General features: G+C 36.9%; 2 protein-coding genes across 2 annotated transcripts in view; one reads left to right on the top strand and one right to left on the bottom strand.

Moving 5' to 3' along the window:
• Positions 1-13,525: 13,525 nt before the first annotated feature.
• Positions 13,526-14,448, bottom strand: LOC122757795. Its single transcript, XM_044011245.1, has 2 exons — positions 13,985-14,448; positions 13,526-13,722 (listed from the first exon to the last, which is right to left on the bottom strand). The coding sequence occupies exons 1-2, from the start codon at positions 14,162-14,164 to the stop codon at positions 13,585-13,587; spliced, it is 318 nt and encodes a 105-aa protein (XP_043867180.1). The 5' UTR covers positions 14,165-14,448; the 3' UTR covers positions 13,526-13,584.
• A 329-nt stretch (positions 14,449-14,777) lies between these two features.
• Positions 14,778-21,398, top strand: part of LOC6580355 (probable serine/threonine-protein kinase DDB_G0267686) — a 99,200-nt gene continuing 92,579 nt past the window's right edge. The window contains exon 1 of the mRNA XM_044011290.1: positions 14,778-15,512. The gene's annotated coding sequence lies outside the window, so the exon portion shown is untranslated. The remainder of the gene's footprint in view (positions 15,513-21,398) is intronic.

Genomic DNA, 21,398 nt, shown 5'->3' with positions numbered 1-21,398 from the left:
TCATTTATACTTATTGAAGTGGAGTGAAAGAGTATATTATATTTATGTACGTGATATAAAAATTTTAACTTATTTGCATATGTTTTTATTTTGTTTATAGTTTTTAAATTATTTTACTTTTTAAGCATAATTTATATTTTAAAAATATATATTATTTATTTGCTCATATTTTGTTTCTAGTAATTATCTCTATACATATATATGTATATTATTCATTAACTTATTTTCTTTTTAATTTAACTTAATTATTATTTTTCTTCATATATATATTTTTTAAATATATTAAATTTTTTTTTATTTGCTTTCATTTTGTTTCTGAATTTTAAATTTAAATATTGATGTGTATCTGTTTTGTTTATATCATAAATATGCATTTTTTATTGATATAAGTTAAATATAAATTTGTGGTCTTTTAGCTTTACATATACATATATTTTAATTTGTTCCTATTAATTATTTCTCTTTATTATATTTAAAACATTTGCATATGCATTCATATTATTCACGTTATATTTACTTTTATTATTTCGAACACGACTCGACAATAAAATGCAGTGAAATGGGGCTAAAATGTCGCTAGTCTAATGAGAATTTATCGCATTAAGATCAAAACATAAACAAGCTCATGGTAAATGCTTTGCTGACAGATTAACCAAATCAGTGTGCGCAGGCGACTCCAACTGACCACAACAACAACAGCAGCAGCAACAAGAGCAACAACAACAACAACAACAAGAGCAACAACTAGCAACAGAGACGACAAAATCGACAACCTTTTGAACTGCAAGCAAATCCATTTCACACAATTTATGTACAAGTTTATTTCGCGCTTCCAATTTTCCAATGTCGATTTGCTTTTTGGGTGGCTTTGCAGCGCGAAGCGCAACTTGCGGCTTTCCACAGAAACGTTAACAAGCCCAGACTCGTATATACACACACACACACACACACACATATATATATACACACACGTACATTGCTGTTGTTAACAAAGTGAAAATTACAACTGTGTGTGCGGCGTTGAAGACGTAAACTGTAAACTGTGAGCTGGCCGACAGCCAGCCAAAGAGTTGGCCAATGACAGTTGGCCAACAAGTCGCCAGCCGGCAGGCAGTTGGAGAGACCGTGCATTCCTAATCTTGTTCGTTGAATTCGTAATCTCATTAAATTTACATATTAATCAAGGGATTTTAATTACTCTTACACCGCAATGGCATTGGCACTGGGCACTGCCACTAGCTCTGGCTCTGGCTCTGGCTCTGTGGCTCTGTGGCTCTGACTCTGGCTCTGACTGTGGCACTGGCAATGCCAATGGCCAAATGGCGATGCTGAAAATGAGCCAACGCTAAACTCAAGTGAGGCATAAGCAGTTGGAAATCGCAAATCGACTAAGGCAGAGAGACGTTGCCTTAACTGGTTCTACTTGGAGTTCGCGTTGTAGCGCTGCTGGCACAGCCTCTCTTGGGCCCCCTCTCCCTCTCTCACCCTCCCTCACCCGACCCATTCGACCCATTGAAACTTCGATGCGTCGGTCGACGTCTTGGCGTGTGGACCCTCATAATTTAATTGGACTTTGTGTGGCGCATGGTCGGTGGGTTCTGCCGGCATTGGCAGCGCCGTCGCCTTCGCCAGGATTACACGAATTTGCGTGTCAGGCGTCAATGTAAAATCGCAATAAATGAAACTAAATTACAAACTAAAATGCAAAATGAGCAAACCTCAAGTCCGCTGTCCGCAGTCAGACACTCGGTGCGGGTGCACATGTGCATGTGTATAGATGTGTGTGTGTGTGTGTGTGTATATGTATATGCATTTGCGTGCATCTGTATTCAGAGTGCCGTATAAATGGCCAGCTGTGCGAATATGTATTATGCATAATATTTGCTGCGTTCTATCTCAGATTTGCGGTTTCCGGGAACGAAGCTGCACTCGTTTTACTTTAGTTATTGCAAATAAGACATACCTTTTGAAGAAACTGAGTTCAGTTGGAGTGAAGAAATTGACAGAGTTTAGAGAACCCTTGACGTGATTATTGTGTTTAAATTATGCTTACAATTTATTAAGAAAGCAAAGGCAGTAGACTGAACACAGGAATTTCAAAAGGGAAGAGTTTTTTATATGCCTGCATTTAATATGCCAATTAATAAAATTAATATTATAATTTATTATTAATATTTTTGATAAGAAGTCGCAGGCCTCAGTTGCTAGTGCTTTAATTTTTTAAGTTTTTATTTTATATTTATTAATTAATCTCAAATACATAAATATTATTTAAATATATATAAAAAAAAAAATAATAAAAAATAAAAAATAAATAAATAAATGAATAAATAAATAAATAAATATTATTAAAAACTTGAATGAATTAAAAAATAAATGAATAATTAAATAAATATTATTAAAAAATTGAATAGCAGAGGTATTAGAACTTGGTTGAATATTGAATTTGTAAGAGCAGATATTTAAGCTGACTCTTCCCTCTTCTTCTTCTCTATATTAATGTCACAAATTAACAGAAATGGAGCACTTTGGAATCGATACTAGAGGCAATCGATCATGCTTTGCTTGTGCTCCCATTAAGAAGACGATGCAAGTTGGGAATGGTGGAAGAGCGGGGCAAACCCTCTCCCTGTATTCGGTCCTCTGTGCTCAAAGAGTGAGGCATTGTTGAATTGAAACACAGAGCGAGCTAGTAGAATTTGGGCTGAAGATTCCGCGAGTCAAGAAGTTTTTGGCTTAAAATTGACTTATATTATTATTTATAATTATTTTATTTGATTTTATTTATATGATATTTAATTATATTCATATGAATAAAAATATTAATAATGATTAAAATAAATAAAAAATATATAATATTTAATATGAAATAAAAAAAAATTAAAAAAAAAAATTAAACGAAAATTTCTTTTAGATTACAAACTAAAAACTTAAAACAACGCATAAATTCAGATAGTAATAGTGAAGAACATTTCTTGGGTATTAATGCACATATAATTACTATTAATTGCAATTTAGCTCTAAGTGGAGAATAGTTTTGTGCGCTGACACAGCTAGTTAGAGATTCAGGTGTTCGATCTGGCCGGCCGCCGCTTCAATTGGAATTTGATTCAAACGATGCTAAATCTGCTGGCTCAGACTGCTGCAGTCTCTTTAGCAGTCTCAGCCTTAGCCTCAGCCTCATCATCATCATCAGCATCGGCGGCTGCGTGGCCTGCGAGCCACTCCCTATTGCTGCTCCACAGCGCCCACTCCGCCCCGCTCTCTCTGGAGCAGGGAACGAGCACATGCCGCTTCTAATCTGCACTCAAGTGAATTGCAAATTACGTGTCTTAAATTGAAGTTTTACGAGTTGCTACTCTAAATGTTTGCGCCAAAGTGCTCGCTAGTTGTTTGCACAAGACTCGCAGCTGAGATCAGAGTGGCGACTTCACTCCAGCTCCAACTCTAGCTCCAACTCCATCTCCGGCAATGGACCAATTTCTAAGCCAACGACGGCTGCGCACACACATGCCACGCCGGAGCCATCCTCATTGGCAGCAGTGAAAGAGAGGAAGAACAAGAAGAAGAAGAGCAAGATCTTCTTCTTGGCTTGCTGCGTGTTTAGGCCGAGTGTTGTATTTCATGTTGTGTTGTTGCTGCTGCTGCTGCTGCTGCCCCAGCTACGTTGTCGTCCACTACTTCTGCTTGTTGTTTATGCGATGCAGGATATGATAATAATTACACCTTCGCCGTTTGTAGCCTCCACTTGCGTCCGCTCCACTCCCCTCCCCCCTCCACTTGCTTCAGCTGGCCAGGAAGTCGCCTGGTTGCCCGTTTCGCCTTCGCCATCGCCTTCGCCTTGCTGCTGGCCTCAGCCGTGTTTGGCTTCGTGCAACATCGCAACGATTAAAAATTGATCTCATTATAATTATTTTTTATAATTTATGAAGCCTTAAAATGTGTGTTGCTTGTGTTGCCATTGCCATTTTACTGCTCCAATACGCGGCTACAAAGTAGTCATTATAAAAGCCATAAATTTGGATCGCCTCGAGCCCCCAGCCAACAGGCCGGCCAGCAGGCCAACAGCAACAGTTGGCTTTAATGAGTGCAAGGCCAACGCGAGACATGAGACCAAAAAAAAAAAAACCCTTTTCAAACTGTAAGCTTATGTCTAAGCTCGTCAAAATTCACAAGGATTACCCGCGAGGAAATCGAATACTAATATTAAGCTGATTAAGTTTGTACTAAACAGAAAGTGTTGCCGAATTGATTTTATAACCGAAGTTGAATTTATTACTTACTTACTTACTTTTTTGTTTGATTTTACAGTTATAAATGTTTTTTTTTTTTTTTTTTTTTTTTTGCAAATTTATGTGGGAAGGTAAGTCCGAAAATCCAGTTGCATGTTTATTTATTATTTTACTTTACAGATTTGAATAATATGATTTAATTTGTATTTTTTATATTTTCCGTGAAATGGAATACATTTTTTTAGAGCTGGAATTTTTTTTAGATATTTAGATATTTTATTTAGATATTTGTATATTTAGAAAAAATGTTAAATAATATATTACTTAATTATATAATTATTATTTTATTATATATATTACTAAGTTAGTTTTATTATTCAGAACAAAAAAAAATAAATAAATAAAAAAAATAAATAAATAAATAAATAAAAAAAAAATAAAAAAGAAAGTTGTTACACTTTTAAGCAATAGTTTACTTATTTAATATTTTAATTTAATAGACAATCATTCGTAAAATTATTTTAGTTAATAAGCTTGTGCTGCGAGTGATTCTCAAATTTTTGGCAATATGCTTTTAAAAAGCTTACCTATCCAATTCGAAATAATTTTTTAAGCAACCTATTGTAATCAAAGTCCGCTTCTCTCTGGGAGCACAACTAAAATACGATTGGTCCATCTAGATTCAATTCCACAGTGTTCCTATTCAGTTCATTTATGCCATGTATGGCATGTATGGCATGTATGGCATCGTCTCTCTGACGTATTCATAGGTCACTCAAATACAAATGCAGCTCATATTGATCATGCACTCCCATGCATTGACTTGTAGTTTAATTAAAGGAGAAAATGTTTATTTGCTTTAAGATTTCACTGGTCACATAATATAATTCAAGAAAACTAAATAAATTATATGTATATAAATGCGGTTTATTCAATTCAATATCCGCCCTAATCCTTGAACCCGTTTAACTGGAGGATATGTCTTGTAGCTGACCATAAAGTCGACAACAAAAATGCAAAAGAAGAGAAAAATAAAAAAATCAGTAAGAAAACATCTGGAACAACAGAGGCAGCAGGCGAAGCAGGCTGCGATTTTAATCGACTTTAATCAAAGAAATTTCATATGTGGCCACGCCCACATGCAATTATGTTTAAGAATGCAAAACGATTTTTGCGCGGCTCTTCAGCACTGGGAAGTCGCAAAACTCGAACGAAGCGAGAAAATTAAAACTGGCAAAAATAAATAAAAAGCAACGTAGCCAAAGAGCAGCAAGAGAGAGAGAGAGAGAGAGAGAGAGAGAGAGAGAGAGAGACAACAACGAGGCAAAAAGCATAAATTTAACAGCAAAAGAAATATTATTATGAATGCATTAACTGAGCCACAGCAACAACAACAACTACAACAACATCGACTGTGCCTAATTATAAAGTCGTGAGTCGAGTGAGTCCTAACAGGTTAGGGCTGGACCTGAATGAATGAATGCGATGCGATACGTTGCCAGGCGATGAATGGACAGCCGGCAGGTATTAGGGAAGCATAGAAGGCAGCCCAGACCTGAGGCACTCAGCAGAGGAACAAAGCCAAGTTAAGCCATAAGGCAGCCAAAGGTTATGCAAAACTCAAAGCTGAGCTAGCAAGAAGTCAAACTGCAGACGAGTCCAACTGACTGCCTTATACTCGTTCAGGTATTGGAGGTTTGATGGACTCTTCTGATATGTGCCCAGACTAAATTGGAAATTTCTCTTGAAAACCTATAAAATTTTCAGACTCTAGTGCAAGTTCTTTCATTTACACTTCCCGCATATACCCTTTTGCACTTGCTGAGCGAGCATTGCAAAGCGACTAATCATAAAAAATTATATGTAGGCTTAGCTCGCTTAGCCTTCATTTTGGTTATTGTATTGTTTCCTTAGCATTTTTATTTTATTTTATTTTATTTTGCTTGCTTTTGGCCCAGACTCATAAATCTTTAATTGATTTATGTTCTTGGCCAGAGCAGAAATGCATTTTAATTGGCTGCGCTCTTGCGATAGTCATAATTAGAGCTAATTTTAATGGTTCAGTCTTTTGGAGCATAAATCACAAGCAGCTCCCCCCCCTCTCTCTCTCTCTCTCTCTCTTGGCCTTGGCCAAAGAGCAGTCAGTCATAAATGCTTCGACGTATTACCAAATTATTTCTCAAGTCTCAGTCAGTTGACAAAATACATAGCCCTACTGGCACATCGTAAAGCTCACCCAGCCAGAATCCAGAGCCCAGAACTCAGAGCCCATAGACAAACCCGATCCCGTATCCAGTTCCGTAATGACGCGGCCGACGCCTGCAGAAGGAGGTGCGCTCAATTAAAAAATACTTTACGATATTACAAAATTACCACGTAGATACGTGTGCTAGTCGGCAGCTAGTGCCAGGCGCAGACACACGGGTCTATGCTCCTTAAGCAGCCTTCGACTGCGGCCCAAGTCGAGCCCAAGTTCCGGGGCAATCAATGCAGTCAATGCACACGCGCCGATTGGCTGACTCGCCTGGAATGAGCACAGAGTGGAGCGCACAGTGGGACGGGGCTTGATAATATGGGAAAAGTAATATATATAAATGTAATAGAGAGTCAATAATGAATAATATATACATACATGAATATATATTCTCCAGTTAGTGCTCTACCATATTGAATATTATATTATCTCCAACCTCTAAATAAACAACATATATTTTATATATTTAATATAATAAAAATTTAATAATTAATTTATTAATTTTTAATATTGATAGAAAAATTGGCTTATTTATTATAAAATGCTCTTATTTTATTAATTTATAATCTTGACAAAAATCTATGCATTATTTACAAATTTATAAATTTTTGTTAAATATTGTTTAAGGATCAGGTAAACTAGAATTGCTAAAAATACAAGAATTCCAAGAATAATCAAAAATATTTTTTTATCATTTCAGTATTTATTTAATAAATACAATTCTTACAAATTGTATATTTCTTATAATATTTATAAATTTCAAACACACTCAAACTTGTTTAAAATTGAAAAAATCTCTGCATTTCATATAAATTAACATATATTTCGTACCACTGTACGTATGAAAGCTTGTTTTCTTGATGCTGCTGACGCCGTTTGTCGCTGTAATTGCGGTGTTCGCAGTTAAAGCGCAAGCAACAACAACACCAACAACAGCAACGACAACAACATAAAGGAAAGAGTAACAAATAATAATAATAAAAAAATTCAATAATCACAAATTTTAATGCGTGCGAAATTTTCGCGAGCCAGACATTGCGTTTGACATATTTGGGCTGAGTTCTGGCTGGGACTGGTGCTCGGGCTGGAGCTGGGGCTGGGGCGAATGCCTTTAAGTATAACGATAATTAGCATTAATTTTGACCAGTTCGTGGCGACTGCGCAGCCGAGTACAGTGGTCATCAGGCGAGCCTTGGCTATTTGGCGTATTTGATTGCAGAAGCTTTCACGCAATCCAGCAGCTGCTGCGCCTCCTGTCGGTCTCTCTCTCTTTCTGTCTCGCTCTCCCCTCTCGTCCCTCTGCATGTTATGACAGCCTTGGCGTTTTGTTTAGCTGCTTGCGAATGCTGCGCTGTGATTAAACTCGAACTAATTCGGTGCTTCACAGAACTGGTTTCGGTGGGGGCATTCAAACTTTGGCTCACTCGCAGTCTCCCTTCTCCCTTCAGCCTCCTGTCCTGGGCTAAGAGAATGAATTATGTTATTTGAAATTAGTTTGTGCCTTGCAACGTCCTACTTCAGCCACAGTCGCAGTCGCAGTCGCAGCCACAGCTACGACTCCCATTTGGAGCTGCAGTCGGATTCCGAGCTTCGAGTTGGCAGCGCCTGCGGAGTAATCAGGTTAATTTTAATATGTTTTCTGCGGCGCGGCGTCGACAAGAACGTCGTCAGTTAATGGAAAAATATCTGAAATGATGTTGCAGGATGCTTTTGTAATTAGTACCGTCGACTACAGTTAATTATCATGGCTCTGCCACAATCTATCTCTCTTTCTCTCTCTCTTTCCCTCTCTCGCTCGCTCTCTGACTGCCTCTCTGCATAGTTGTTTCTTTTATGCATATCAGTCGACTGCATAAATTGAGCGGCCCACATGAGGCAATTTGGCCATTTGACTATTTGGCTATTTATCGCTTTTTTCCTCTTGCTGAGTAGAGGTGATAATTTTGTTTTATGCGTCAGGTGAGAGGAGAGCGTGAAAGAGGCCATAAAGTGCAGTTAAGTAGATTTTTGCATAGTCGATGTCGTTAATGTGTTTATCGAGCTGCAAATCAGCTTACTAATTATGGCAAAATTTAGATATACAGTTAGATAAGAAGGTATAAAGAAAGTGCGTATAAGAGAAAGAGAAAAAGAAAGGGAAAGAGAGAGAGAGAGAGAGAGAGATGGAGAGGGAGAGAGAGAGTTAGTGTTGATAAGCCCTTCAACTATTATCGATGCAAAATAATATAATAAAATAATGCAAAATATTTTAATATAAAAATGTAATCAATACAATCAAATTAAAATTCAAATAAAATAAAATATTCAAGAAACCCTAAAATAAATTGAAAAAAAAAAAAAATAATAATAATAATAATAATAAATAATAATAATAATAATAATAATAAATATAATAAAATAATAATTATAATGAAAAATAAAATAAATGAAAATTAAAATAGTGAAATAAAATTTTAATTTCTATATTTATTTCGTAGCTTTAAAATATATAGTTTATTATTTTAATTTTTTATAATTAATGAAAGTAAAATATCTAATAAATCGGAATAAGCATATATTTTAACACATTCATTAAATTTCTGTTTACATTTATTTATGTTAAATTTATGTTATATTAAAAACAAAATATATTAAAATAATTGCTTAGTTTTTTTTTAAACAAATTTTAATTATAATTTGATATAAAATATTTGTATAGCTACTTGATATACATATATCTACTTTATGTTGCCTCACATTTATCAATTATCTTTGGTGTAGCCATAACGGATCTATTAACCAGTCTAATTGATGGAGTGTGAGAGCTACATTCACATCGACTGGAATCATATTTTATAGCCAGTTGAGATTTTCATATCTGATTTGCGAGTTTTTTAATTTTGGCTTTTTATTGGTTCAGGTCGCTGACAAGTTTTCGTGCGTTGTTGAAAATTGTGGCCAAAATGAGCCCCATGGCGTTTTGGCCATATATTAGTTAGACATGAACGCGACGAAGATTTGCATTTAATTAGTGTGCGGGGAAGGGAGCATGGAAGGGGCCATGGACACCATCCGAATAGCCACTCAACTGCGGCTGGGAGCTGCGTGTGTGTTCCATGCCAAATGGAATGGCAATGATAATTACAGAAAGCATGTAAACACTTGGACCTGGTAGGAGTGGGAAATGGCTATGAGTGGCGGGGGGAGCGGGGAGGGGGCAGCATAAGGAGAAGAAGGCATACAGACAGCCCATGACAAGCAGCAGCAACGAATACAAATTGCCAGAGTAAGCAGGCAGGCTAGATAGATACAGAGAGAGACAGAGAGAGAGAGGGAGATGGGCTGCTGTAGAGGGAAGAGAATGTGCTAGAAAACGTTAATTTCAAATTTATGTAGAGCGTCGAGTTTCCTTCTCAGTTGCTGATGAGGCTTGGAGCTCTAGCTGTAGCTGGAGCTGGCTGAGTGAGGCTCGGCTACTTGCTCCACCCCCTTCCAGCCTGCTGATGCTGCTGCTGCTTCCACTGTTGTTGTTCTTGTTGGAGCTCGAGTCTGTAGCAAGAAGTTTCTAAGATGCCCGCAGGGCGCGTGCTGAATTTAATCAGTTTGTTGGCCATGGCCCGGCAACGGCAAACGGGCAACGGGCAACGTAACGAATGACAATCAAGTCAAGATGGAAAGTGGGCAGCTGGGCCCCCGTCAGCTCCCACTGCCTGCGCTGCGCCGAGGCCCGGGCTGTTGGCAAACGTAAATTAGACGATGGCTCGCCAGTTCTGCATTTAACGGTAATACAATTTTATAGCTGCCGGTAAAACGATGCACAAAAATTAGACATAAAGACAACAGCAATGTGTGTGCAATGCAACTGGCAGACGACGAGGCTGGGCTGAGGCGGCCAAATAGGGGGAGCGGGGAGGCGAACTAGAGTGAAGGGGGCACATACCCAGAGAGTCAACGTGAAAATTTCGAAAATTAAGTTGATGAGCCCGGCCAGAAGCCAGGCTGCCAGAAGCAGTGCAGAGAGCTCGTCCGGGCGTCCGTCCAAGTCCAAGCCGACGACGACAACGACAACGACGTCGACGACGACGACGTCGACGAGCCGAGGAGCGAGCCTGAAGTGGCAACAGCACTTAAATATTTGACCAAAATTGGCTGAAAACAACCAGCCAAAAGGTATTGGCGATAATTGAATGCTCTGCCATATAAGGCACTTGCATAATTCTATATGGAGTAGTTAGTATTCATATCTAATTGAATTGCTTTCCGATTTTGAATTGCATCAAGAGATTGGAAATTAGACTTGCTCTGTTTGAAATTCCAATTGGCGCTCTTACTAGGTGAAATGTCTAATTAGAAAAGGAATTGAGTAAGCCCCATCTTTACCTAAATAAAGAGGTAAGTCCCTAGGTAAACCTCAACTTTATTTAAATAAAGAAGTAAACTTGAGACCTTCTTGGACATATAGATAATCATTTAATTACAAGCAATAGTTTGACTTATATTATATTATATATTATATTATATTATATCTATCATTATATTATATCTATCAACAATCTATTTCTACTAATCAAACAGTATTTATTAAAGTAAGTATAATTAAAAAAATAATATTAAAATATTTATTTTTTAATGAAACTCCACTTTAAACTAAATATATAAAAATATAAGTACAAAATCAGGGTATAATTAAGTACTCTATTTAACTATTTGGCAGTTTATATAATAAGTACTAAAACTAGAATTGTTCATTTATTTATTTATTTAATTGTTACGAAGAATTAAGTCTAAATAACAAATAAGTTTAGGGCCAGAGCAACAAAGGCCTTCAGGCAGATGTTCATATATAAGCAAAAAACAAAACTTTTACCAGCTTAAATAGTTCTTACGTTTACACTGAAGGACAGAGCATCAGTCACATAGACGAGTTGGACTACAAGGACCTAGCTTAATCTACTGATCAAGAGCATAAAATAAATAAATATATATACATATAGTACTTATAAAGTTAGCCTGCAGCACACTCTTCCACAAAAATGATATCTAAATTCACATACGCTATAGGTTGGGGATATAAAAATATAGAGCCAGATCTGACAGTTTATGCATGCTTAATTTTTAAATACTTTTTTTAATATCTTTGCTTTTAAACAGGGTTGCTATAGAAGTGCGTAAAAACTTTGCTGTCTTAAAAAAAAAAAAAAAAAAAAAAAAAAGGAAAGAAAAAAAAAAGGGCTCACACACAATACTAACTAACTTAATATATAAGGAAAATAGTTATTTTAGCTGCTAGCAATCTATGCATTTTGCATGTTGCTCCATTGTACAAATATGCTGACAAAGTCTTTATACTTTGCCCACCTAGCTAAGTATTGCAAACAACAATAAACAACAGCAAAGAGTCTGCGGTGGGCAGACGACAGACCGAGCAGACGAGAGGCGATAGAGGAGAGATGAGAGACGAGAGACGAGAAACTATGGACGATGGACGACGACGTCATCGACACCTCCGATAGCTGAGCGATAGCTGGGTGGGTGGCTGCGGCTGCGGCTGTGACGGTGACTGGACACTAGACTCTGGCTCGGACTCTGACTCTGACTCCGACTCTGACTCTGACTGAGATCGGGAGTGACCGGTTGCAGAGAGACCGCACGAGTTGGCTGCATCTTCTCTGCTAGAGCTGAGCGAGGCGTTGGCGATGTTGGTAGAGTAGGGCAGGGTAGGGTAGGGTATGGGGGGCTCTATTCCTTTGCCTGTGCGCTGGCTTAGTTTGGCTTGTCTAGTGACTTGGCTGTAACCTCATTGACCAGAAAAATGCAAGCTGCAACAGCAACAAATGCAACAACATCGCAGCAGACAACAAAACATCAAATGTGAATTAGTGCACAAGGTAGCAAGGAGTGTGTCGAGGAGAAGCTACCAGCTGGCAGTGGGAGTCGAAAGGGGACGGGGTCGGTTGGATTTCGCAAATGCTCCATATTTATTGGCACTTTTCGGCTGGTGTCTGTGCTGTGGCTAGCAGCTGGCGAGGGCGGTGTGCGGGGCAGGCAAAAGAAGCAGCAGACGGAAGAGCAATCGGAGATAGTTGACAAACTGAGTCGAGTCGCAGTCCAAGTCGAAGTGGGGGCTAAATTCTAAATATATATACATATATACATATACTTACATCTATACAGTGCTTGTGATGAGTTTGAATGAGCTGATGGTTCCGACTGCGGATTGGCATTTTAATTATTAATTTCTGGGCAGCAGGAGCAGCACTCGAATCGTTTCGAATGCGGCGACAAGTGACAAATGGCGACTTTTGTAGCAAATCTCGTTCCATCAAAAATGCAACAAATTGAGTTGGTTTCGCATAAGTGCAGCCTGCATAGGCAGCTAGACAGAAATATGAAAATCTATGCAAATATGTATGTAAGCACATACATATAAAGTAAATCGGAGTGAGATGAACAGATATTCCATGAGGAAATATGTAAAATTGTTGTAAGAAACTTTCTGTGCAGCTTTGAAAATGGGTAACCTTAATAAAAACGCATGCGAAAATATAAAACTAACTAAAAATGTATTTAATATTATTTTTATTATTAAATTTTCATTCAACCCAATATATGCTTTATTTCAAAATTATTACATGTTGCTTAAAACTAGCTTATTTCTTTATCATTTATTATTTTTATTTTGTATCGGTTTAGTTTGATTGAGCTCTGAAGAATTCATTGTATTAATATTTTAATTAAAATTTTTAATAACTTTTTGATTTTTACTTTATGCAAATTAATACATTTACATTTTAAATATTTTTTACATAAAAAAAAAATAAATAAATAAATAAATATTACTTAAGTAAATTAAAGAAATTAATGTATATTAATATTTATACTAAATTTGTAATTTTCATTCAGAAAATCATAAAAATATTTTTATATTTTTAAGCTTTACAATAGTTTTCAGTAAATTAGATAAATTAATGCAAATTTAAATTTATTATTAACTTTTTAATTTTAATGCTACAATTTTTATTCTAAAAAATAATTGTATATACTAAAATCTCTTAAATAATTGCGCTTCAAACCAAAAAGCTTAATCTTATGGGAAATTGATAATCGTATAAATTCCTTTTAGTTCATTTCCAATTGGATAATAAGTAAAATTTCGCCTGCTAACCAAATGGCATTGCATATATTAAGAATGCAAATGGGATTTTGTTGTTGTTGTTGCTGTATCGCTCGCAATGCACACCTCAAAACATTTTGGAACTAAAAAAAAGATTATAATATGTAAATATAAATTAGAATTCGCCAACCACACCCGCCTCCTGCTACCCCAGGTAGAACGCACTGGTCATCAATGCAGCCCTTGCCTCTGCCCCTGCCCCATCCCGATCCCCAGCCACAGTGCCAGCCCCTGCAACGATTGCCGGCCAAAAGCATTGAGAAGCAACAATAATTGCTCAAATTTGCGCTCACACTGCACGCGCGCGTTTGCTCTCAGTGCTCCCACACAGACGCTCGGACTCACTCTTGGAGCTTGCTCCGTCTCGTTCAGTCTGGGGGGCCGGAGCTTCGTCAAGTGCTGCTCACTTCTCCTGCGCCGAAAACAGTTATAAATGCTGCCCACGTCGCAGTCGCAGCTGCTGCTGCTGCCGTTGCAGTCGTCGTCGGCAGCGGCAGCGCTCATTTGTGCGCTTAATGACGTCATTATTTTTATTTTAACAACGCTCGGCAGCGGGCGGGGCAGCGACGCAGTAAAATACGACAACGAGTGCGAGCATTTCAATGGTGCATGTTGTGTGTGCGTTGCTCCTGCGCAGTCGGCGGCGCTGCCGACGTTGTGCTCGCGTTTTGTTTCACATATTAGCTGAGACAAGACCACAGGCCAACCCAGCCACCCCCTCGCTCTCAGCCCAACCAACCACTCGCTGCTGGCGTCGACGTCAGTTTGACTATGTCTGGTTTTTCGCTCTCGCTCTCCCGTCCTCTCTCTCGCTCTCTCTCACTCTGTCTCTCTAACTCTGTCGCTCTTTCTCTCTCCCACTCTCGCTCTTTCACTCAGTCGCTCTCGTTCTCGCTCCCTCGTTGTTGTCTCGTGCTCGCTTGCTCCTCCAGAGGCTTGGGCCGTTTGCTTCGGCTTCGGCAACGGCTTCGGCAACATTTTTGTTTGCTCGTGTTTGTCGTAAGTCGTCGTCGTCGTTGTCGTCGTCGTGGGCTGTTGCTGCTGCTGCTGCTGTTGTTGTTGTTGCTGTTGCTGTTGTTGTGGCCGCGCTTTGCTACTTATGTTGATGATTGTTGGGGGTCCAAGCGCCGTTTGTGCGCCACACGTTCATTCAGTCTGTGGACGACTTTGCGCCTGTACGTACCACTCACGCACCGTTACGCTACTGAGCGCGCCTATACCATACAGTCGAACGCACACTTACGCATACACACACTCACACACACACACAATCACTCACTCACACACACACACACACACTCACACAGAGAGCAACGCGTGTGCATTTTTGCATTCCATTGCCGGCGTGTGCCAGGCAGCAGCATTTCACAGCTGCAACTGCAACAGCAACCTGAGCAAAAGTATTCCAAAGATTTCGCGCGCGCTTATCTCAAGAAATCGTCGCGTGTGGCTCAGCAACAACAAAAACAAACAAACATTAATCAACAACAACATCAATATCAGCAGCAACAACAACAGCAACAACTTCAAATTGCAGCATCTGTGTGTGTGTGAGATCCAAAAAGTGCATCAATTTATTATACAAACATAACTCTCGATCCCAGTCCGATCGGCTCTCAGTGCAATTTTCTTAAATATACTACAAATACTCTTTGGCAATATATCAAATTTCGGGTTTGACCTATAGTTCTTGTAAAACTTATTACGTGTTCGTAAATATCTAAACCAAATTTATATAAATTATTCTGAATTAAAACTAAGAAGTGCAAAAATATATATAAACAAATATTAAGTGAAAATTTCTCAAAAGTTCCAGAGGAAAGCAAATTAACAAACATATTTAAATTCAACTTTAATACATCCAAGAAAACCGGTAATTAAACAATATTTATTAAATATAGAATTAATGGTTAATTATGGATTAATTAGTAGAAATTCTATGATTTGATTTACAAAATTATTATTTATTTTGGGTCTTTAACCTACGATTTGATTGAAAAATTATTATTTATTTAGGCTTTTTAAGCGACATTTTTTAGAGATAGTTTTCAGGCAAAATATTTGATAACAGATCTTCAGATATCAATTCGAATTATTTCCCATCTGACAAGTCTTGCAGTTCCAGTTGGAAGTTTTTTCTATTTAACAAATCCCAATTCAGTGTTAATTAAATATGATATATCAGATTATTTCTAACAAATCCTGTTCGAATTCTTTCCTATCAGACTATTCGCAGCTTTTTGTTTATTGAATATCGAATATAATTTCTATAGCAACTGTTTCAAAAGTGATTTGAATTAGAATTTTTGTGATTATATTTAGCTTATCTTTAGATATTCATTTCTATAAATAAATATAAAAATATCTGCATGCTCATACTTATTCTCAATGTAATGCAGATTTGTAAACTGGTTTGCAAATTGAAATTTATAAAAAATATGAAAAATATTTAATTGATTACTTTGAATTTCGAGTGCTTCAAACCGGCTTCGAAATAAAAAACAATATGTTTTCAATATAATTAAGCATAAAATTGAACGAGCTAAAATTAAATTGCTTCAACTGCAGCCTCAAGTGTTTGAGTTGTGAAAGTGAAGCGGTCATAAAACTTTATGTTAAGCTGTAAATAAAAATATGCTTGATAAATTCGGCAATGGAACTTGATAGCGTAATAAATTAAATCAATAAAAAAAATTATAATAATAATATTTTCCACTCAGTTTTAATATTTGCATAAAGCAAAAGACTTGAGCCAAACAGTGTCACTTGAAATATCAAATATCTTAGGCAAAATCATTAGCATTAGCATTAACATTATCGTAGATCGCATCGAGAGCCCACTCTTAGAAATACCATTAGCAGCAGCCCGCTGGCTGAAGTATCTTCATAGTCAAATCGAAATGTGCTTCTCACGCACTTTAAGAACTGCAGCGCCAAATGCGCGTTTTATGCAAATCTTTGCCTTGACATCGTAGTGCAGTTTAATACAATAAATTGATGTGATTTTTATGCAATGAGATAAGAGCGTTAATAGCATTAATTAAGCATAATTTTACAAGCAACAACAGCAACAACAAAAACAACAACAGCAGCGACAACAATTCAAGTTGCAACGCCGTCATTAACTCTCGGCTGCGCTGCAATTTGAGGCACTCTGAAAATGATATAAGGAAAACTCTGCCCCATCCGCACCGCCCCAAGCACCCCGCGCACCCAACTGGCAAAAATAGACTCGGCCATCTAATAATAAAAGCAAATACAATAAATAATAATAAAGCAGGCAGCCAAACTAAACTAATCATATGTTTAGCGACGGCCGCAGCGCGGCCAATTTGCAACAATGAGCCGCTTAAATGTATCTGTGAGATACTAAAATAAAAATACTAAAAATGAGAGGAAAAATAAATAAAAAAAAAACGACAACTCTACACATAAATAGTTTAATGTGCTAAGCCTTGCAAATGATGCCACCCCACAAAAAAAAAAAAAAAAAAAAAAAAAGTTGAACAAAAAAAAACATACTTAATAGATATCTAAATATTACAATTGCCATTTGAATGAGTCGCGGACGTTTTGCAAAATGCGCGCGCGCCGTTCGCTTGTAAAATGTATCTGCCAGATACAATAAGCAGCAATTCACACCAACAACAGCAACAACAATGGCATTACTAATAATCAGTTTCATTCGGCAGTCGCAGCTAAACCTGCGCGTTACATTTTTCCCAGTGTGTCCAAGTTCCACAAATTATCATCCGTATCTGTATCTGTAGCTGTTGCTGTTCACTGTTTACTGTTTACTGTTGCTGTAGCTAGGCTACAAAGTATCTCCAGCTATATCTGTGTATGGGTAAGGGGGCTAGACTCGAACGAGCTCCGCTTGCACTTTTGTTGCATTGTTCGCTGCTGCTGCCGCTTGGCTCGTTCATTTAATTAAATATAATTAGCTGCATTAATTGCAAATTAATACAGAGTTTAGTTTGCATTGTTGCCAAGTGGTTGGCAATGTCACATTGTGTGCGATGGGGGGTGCTGGGCGGGATGGGGGCGGCGTAACACGAGAGCACATAGGGCAGTTTGGCCCGCAACTCGTTTTCCACGGCTCGTTATCGCGTAATTATTTAGTTGGCCGACTGTTTACAGATTCGTAGCACATAAATTTATGAGTATTATACTACTTAGTATTTGTTAGCATCCCAATGACATTCAGCGGAATCTAATTTCGGATTTTCGCTTTTCGGAATTTTCAAAACATTTGCATTTAATGAGTTAATCATTATTTTCTTTCTTTCTTTTTTTTTTTAATTTTAATTCTCGCCAATCAAGCGAATTTGGAATTTTTGTGTTTGTTTTTTTTTTTTTCTAACTTTTCATGTGATCTCTAATAGATCGAGGGTAAAAAGCCGTCGGTGAAGTGTTTATATCGAAATTAATATTTATAATAAACGTAAAATGTACAAATGTAATGAAGCCTGTTTTATATTTAAATCTATACAATTAAAAATTGTTTGAAGTGGCTAAAAAATATTTTAAATAATTTATTCAAAAGAAACGAGATCCCTTTATAATTGCGCTGAGAGAGAATGCCTTGCTGATAGAAAATAAATAGAGTTCCTAGAAATATTAGGTATATTTTTCCATATAATTAATATTTATAGAAAATAATAACAATTTGTTGCTAAAATGATAAGGAATCAAATTTTATTTTATTGAAAAATAATCAAATTCTAACAAACAAAAATGCCAGGAAATATTCTGAATTTATAAGGATCATGAAATACACGCTGATGTCGCACAGTATAAAATATTCCTCTATATAAAGCATATGTGTACATGTTTATCCTATACAATCCATAAACTCTTACTACGGTTTACAAGTTCAACAAGCCCATAAAAAATAGCATTCTCTTTATGTCTGCCATAGACGTAAACGCATCTAGTCGTATTGCAAGTAAATGTTAATGCTAATGCTACTTTACATGCAAATAGCCTGATTAAAATATTTAGAAGACATATTTCTGATGATATTGCGCATCATCAGAGAAATCCATTAAGAGCGTATGTCGTTCCCAAGTTTTTAATGCACAAATTGCTGCACGAAAAATTACAAGGCGAAAAGGAGAAGAGAAGACGAAGAAGAGGACGAACAATTATTAGATATTAAATTAAAATTAAAAGTTGCTGTTGCTGTTGTTGTTCAGGTTGCTGTTGCGGTTTTTTTATGACAAACGGATGACGAACGCATAAAAATGCTGCAAGTGCGGCACAAGAAACAGCAAAGCAGCGAAGCAAACATTAAAAATAACCAAAAGCCAGCGGCAATTGCAATTCGCCTGCCTCCAACTGCATTCAACTGCTGCCCCTGCCCAATCGGTCTCCCTCTCCCTCTCTCTCTCTCTCTCTCTCTCTCTCTCCGCCTGCTCACGCGACGTCACGTTGTCACTTTAAGTAGGCAAATCGTAAAAGCCGCCAACAACAAAATAAAAGATTGCAAAAAAGCAAAGAGAAACAAAAAATAAAATAAAATAAAAATCCAGCTAAAGAAAAGTGCGTAATTATGTGCAGATATTTTGGCATGCAGCTGCAGCCAAACCCGCCCACCAGCTAATGAGCATTCCCTCTCTCTCACTCCTTCACTCCCTCTCTCTCTCGCACTCTCTGTTGAGTTCAGTTGCCCAACCTGGCCAAATGCACGAGTCTAAACAAAATTAAGAGAATAATTACGACTCGTAAATGCATTGAAACGCACGCAAATGAGACGCTGTCAGCGGGGAAGCAGCAGGAGCAGAAGGAGGTGGCTGAGGAGGCGGATGGGGGCATCTTGAAAGGATTTTCGGCTTTTGATGTGCAGCCAATTGGCAGGTCGGAGCGCTTAATGCTTTTCTGCCGTTGCTCTTTACGGCCACAGCGAACAGGAAATGCATTTCAATTAGGAAAAACCCATAAAACAGACGTTAAATTGCATATACATATATTACTGATGAGTAGCAACAGCAGCTAATTTACTTGATATTCTTTGATTTAGACCTGAAATTATTACATGAATAAAATAAGTGTAATACATTAAAAGGGCGAGTCTAATGCAGTACAAAGTATTTTATAGAGATTTAATTTTTCATTAATAATGTTTCATTTGAAATCTCTCTTGATAGTAAAATTTATACTAAAATATTAAGTAAAACATTTCTTAAGACAAAATTGGAATATTATTCTGCGAAATCAGAAAGCAAGAAATTACTTTTACGAGGAACTATTTCTTATGTAAATATTATTAAAAATTTTAAATAAATATCATAAATATTTCTAGGAAAAATATTCGGGATACTAAGACTGAAATTATTCATTTATTTATATATTTAAATAAATAAATGAATTAAATTAATTTTTGTTTTAAATAAATAAATGAATTATTCATTTATTTATTTAAAATGCGTTAGCTCAATTTTACATCAATTAACAAGGTAAGCTTGTCAATAAATGTTAGAAAGCATAAGACTATATAAGAAATCGATAAAGGGCCAAAGAATATCAAATTTAATTAGCTGAGTAAGATTGCATATTTAAAGAAACTTTTAGAACTAATTTCTCTGATACATTTTTTAATGTCTGTTTAATGTGTGTTATAGTAAATTTATAAAAATTGAAAAACATAAATTGAACAAAATTTTTAAGACTAAAATTAATTCAGTTAAAGAAAATGCTTTGCTAAAAAAAAGTAAAAATTTTAAAAATAATGATAATAATAATAATCATCACAATAAATAAATAAATAAAAAAAAAAAAAAAATAATTCACAAACTTGAGATTTTAAGAGTAGCCAAAAAAGACAAATAGGGTTTCCACTGCTTATCAATACTCTTTATACATCAATTTGAGTATCCACTACTGTTCTATTATAATTTTCCCCTCTCCTCAAATATTTGCACACCTTCAGCCATAATTTGCCAAAGAACTTTTATCTTTTGTTTGTCTTTGAATTTAAATATTTGTGCTGCAATTTTCACGTTTTCAAATTTTTATTTTAGCATAACAATCTAGTTGATTAATGTAAGCTCATTCAACATACTATATGTAATTTATTAATTGAGTTGAGTCTTGGTTCAAATCGTGCCATCCACATGCCACTCGCATGCCCACACGAAAAATACCAAAAGAAATTCACGATGCGACGATCCAAAGTGCTAAATGCACAGAAAGTCCACTTCTACACGCTCATTTAATAATGAACAATAATGAACAGTAATAATAATCAACACAAAACGTGCAAAGAGAGAAAGATACGCACACACACACACACACACATACACATAGAGAGATGCACGAATACACACGCAGTTCGCAAACGAATTTTTATCAACGAACGCGCATCATTTCAATTAAGAAAATGTCACAAGTGTCCAAATGGAAACGGCACACGGGGCCCCGATCCTCCTCTCTCTCTCGCTCCCTCAGCTCTCCTGCTCACACTCTCCCTCTCTCTTTCTCTATTCACTCTCTGACCATGCGACGATAAACACGCAAAGAGCAGCAGCAGAGCTGAAGCGGGCGCTCTGCTACGAGAGGAGACCTTCTGTTCATCTTGATGCGCACTTTCATTTCAACTAGCGCCGGGCTGCGGCCCAGCCCCTGCTCCTGCTTACATTGCTTTGATCCATCGCACCCCCCTCCCCCCTCTCTCTCCATTCCTACGAATCATTTTAATGGCTTAGTTTTTGGAGCCATTTTCTATAATTAATGCGAATAGTCACACGCTAGCAAAAGC

The sequence above is a fragment of the Drosophila mojavensis genome, unplaced genomic scaffold (assembly GCF_018153725.1).
Source record: "Drosophila mojavensis isolate 15081-1352.22 unplaced genomic scaffold, ASM1815372v1 contig_81, whole genome shotgun sequence".
NCBI classification, from domain to species: domain Eukaryota; kingdom Metazoa; phylum Arthropoda; class Insecta; order Diptera; family Drosophilidae; genus Drosophila; species Drosophila mojavensis.
This window is presented reverse-complemented; position numbering and strand designations above follow the sequence as displayed.

What these genes read in the sequence shown, in the direction of transcription:
- LOC122757795 (XM_044011245.1), bottom strand. Translation starts at nt 14,164, where the DNA reads ATGACGTCATTAAGCGCACAAATGAGCGCTGCCGCTGCCGACGACGAC. An exon ending in AGACGGAGCAAGCTCCAAGA is followed by an intron (nt 13,723 to 13,984) that starts GTGAGTCCGAGC and finishes TCTTTTTTTTAG; the next exon opens with TTCCAAAATGTTTTGAGGTG.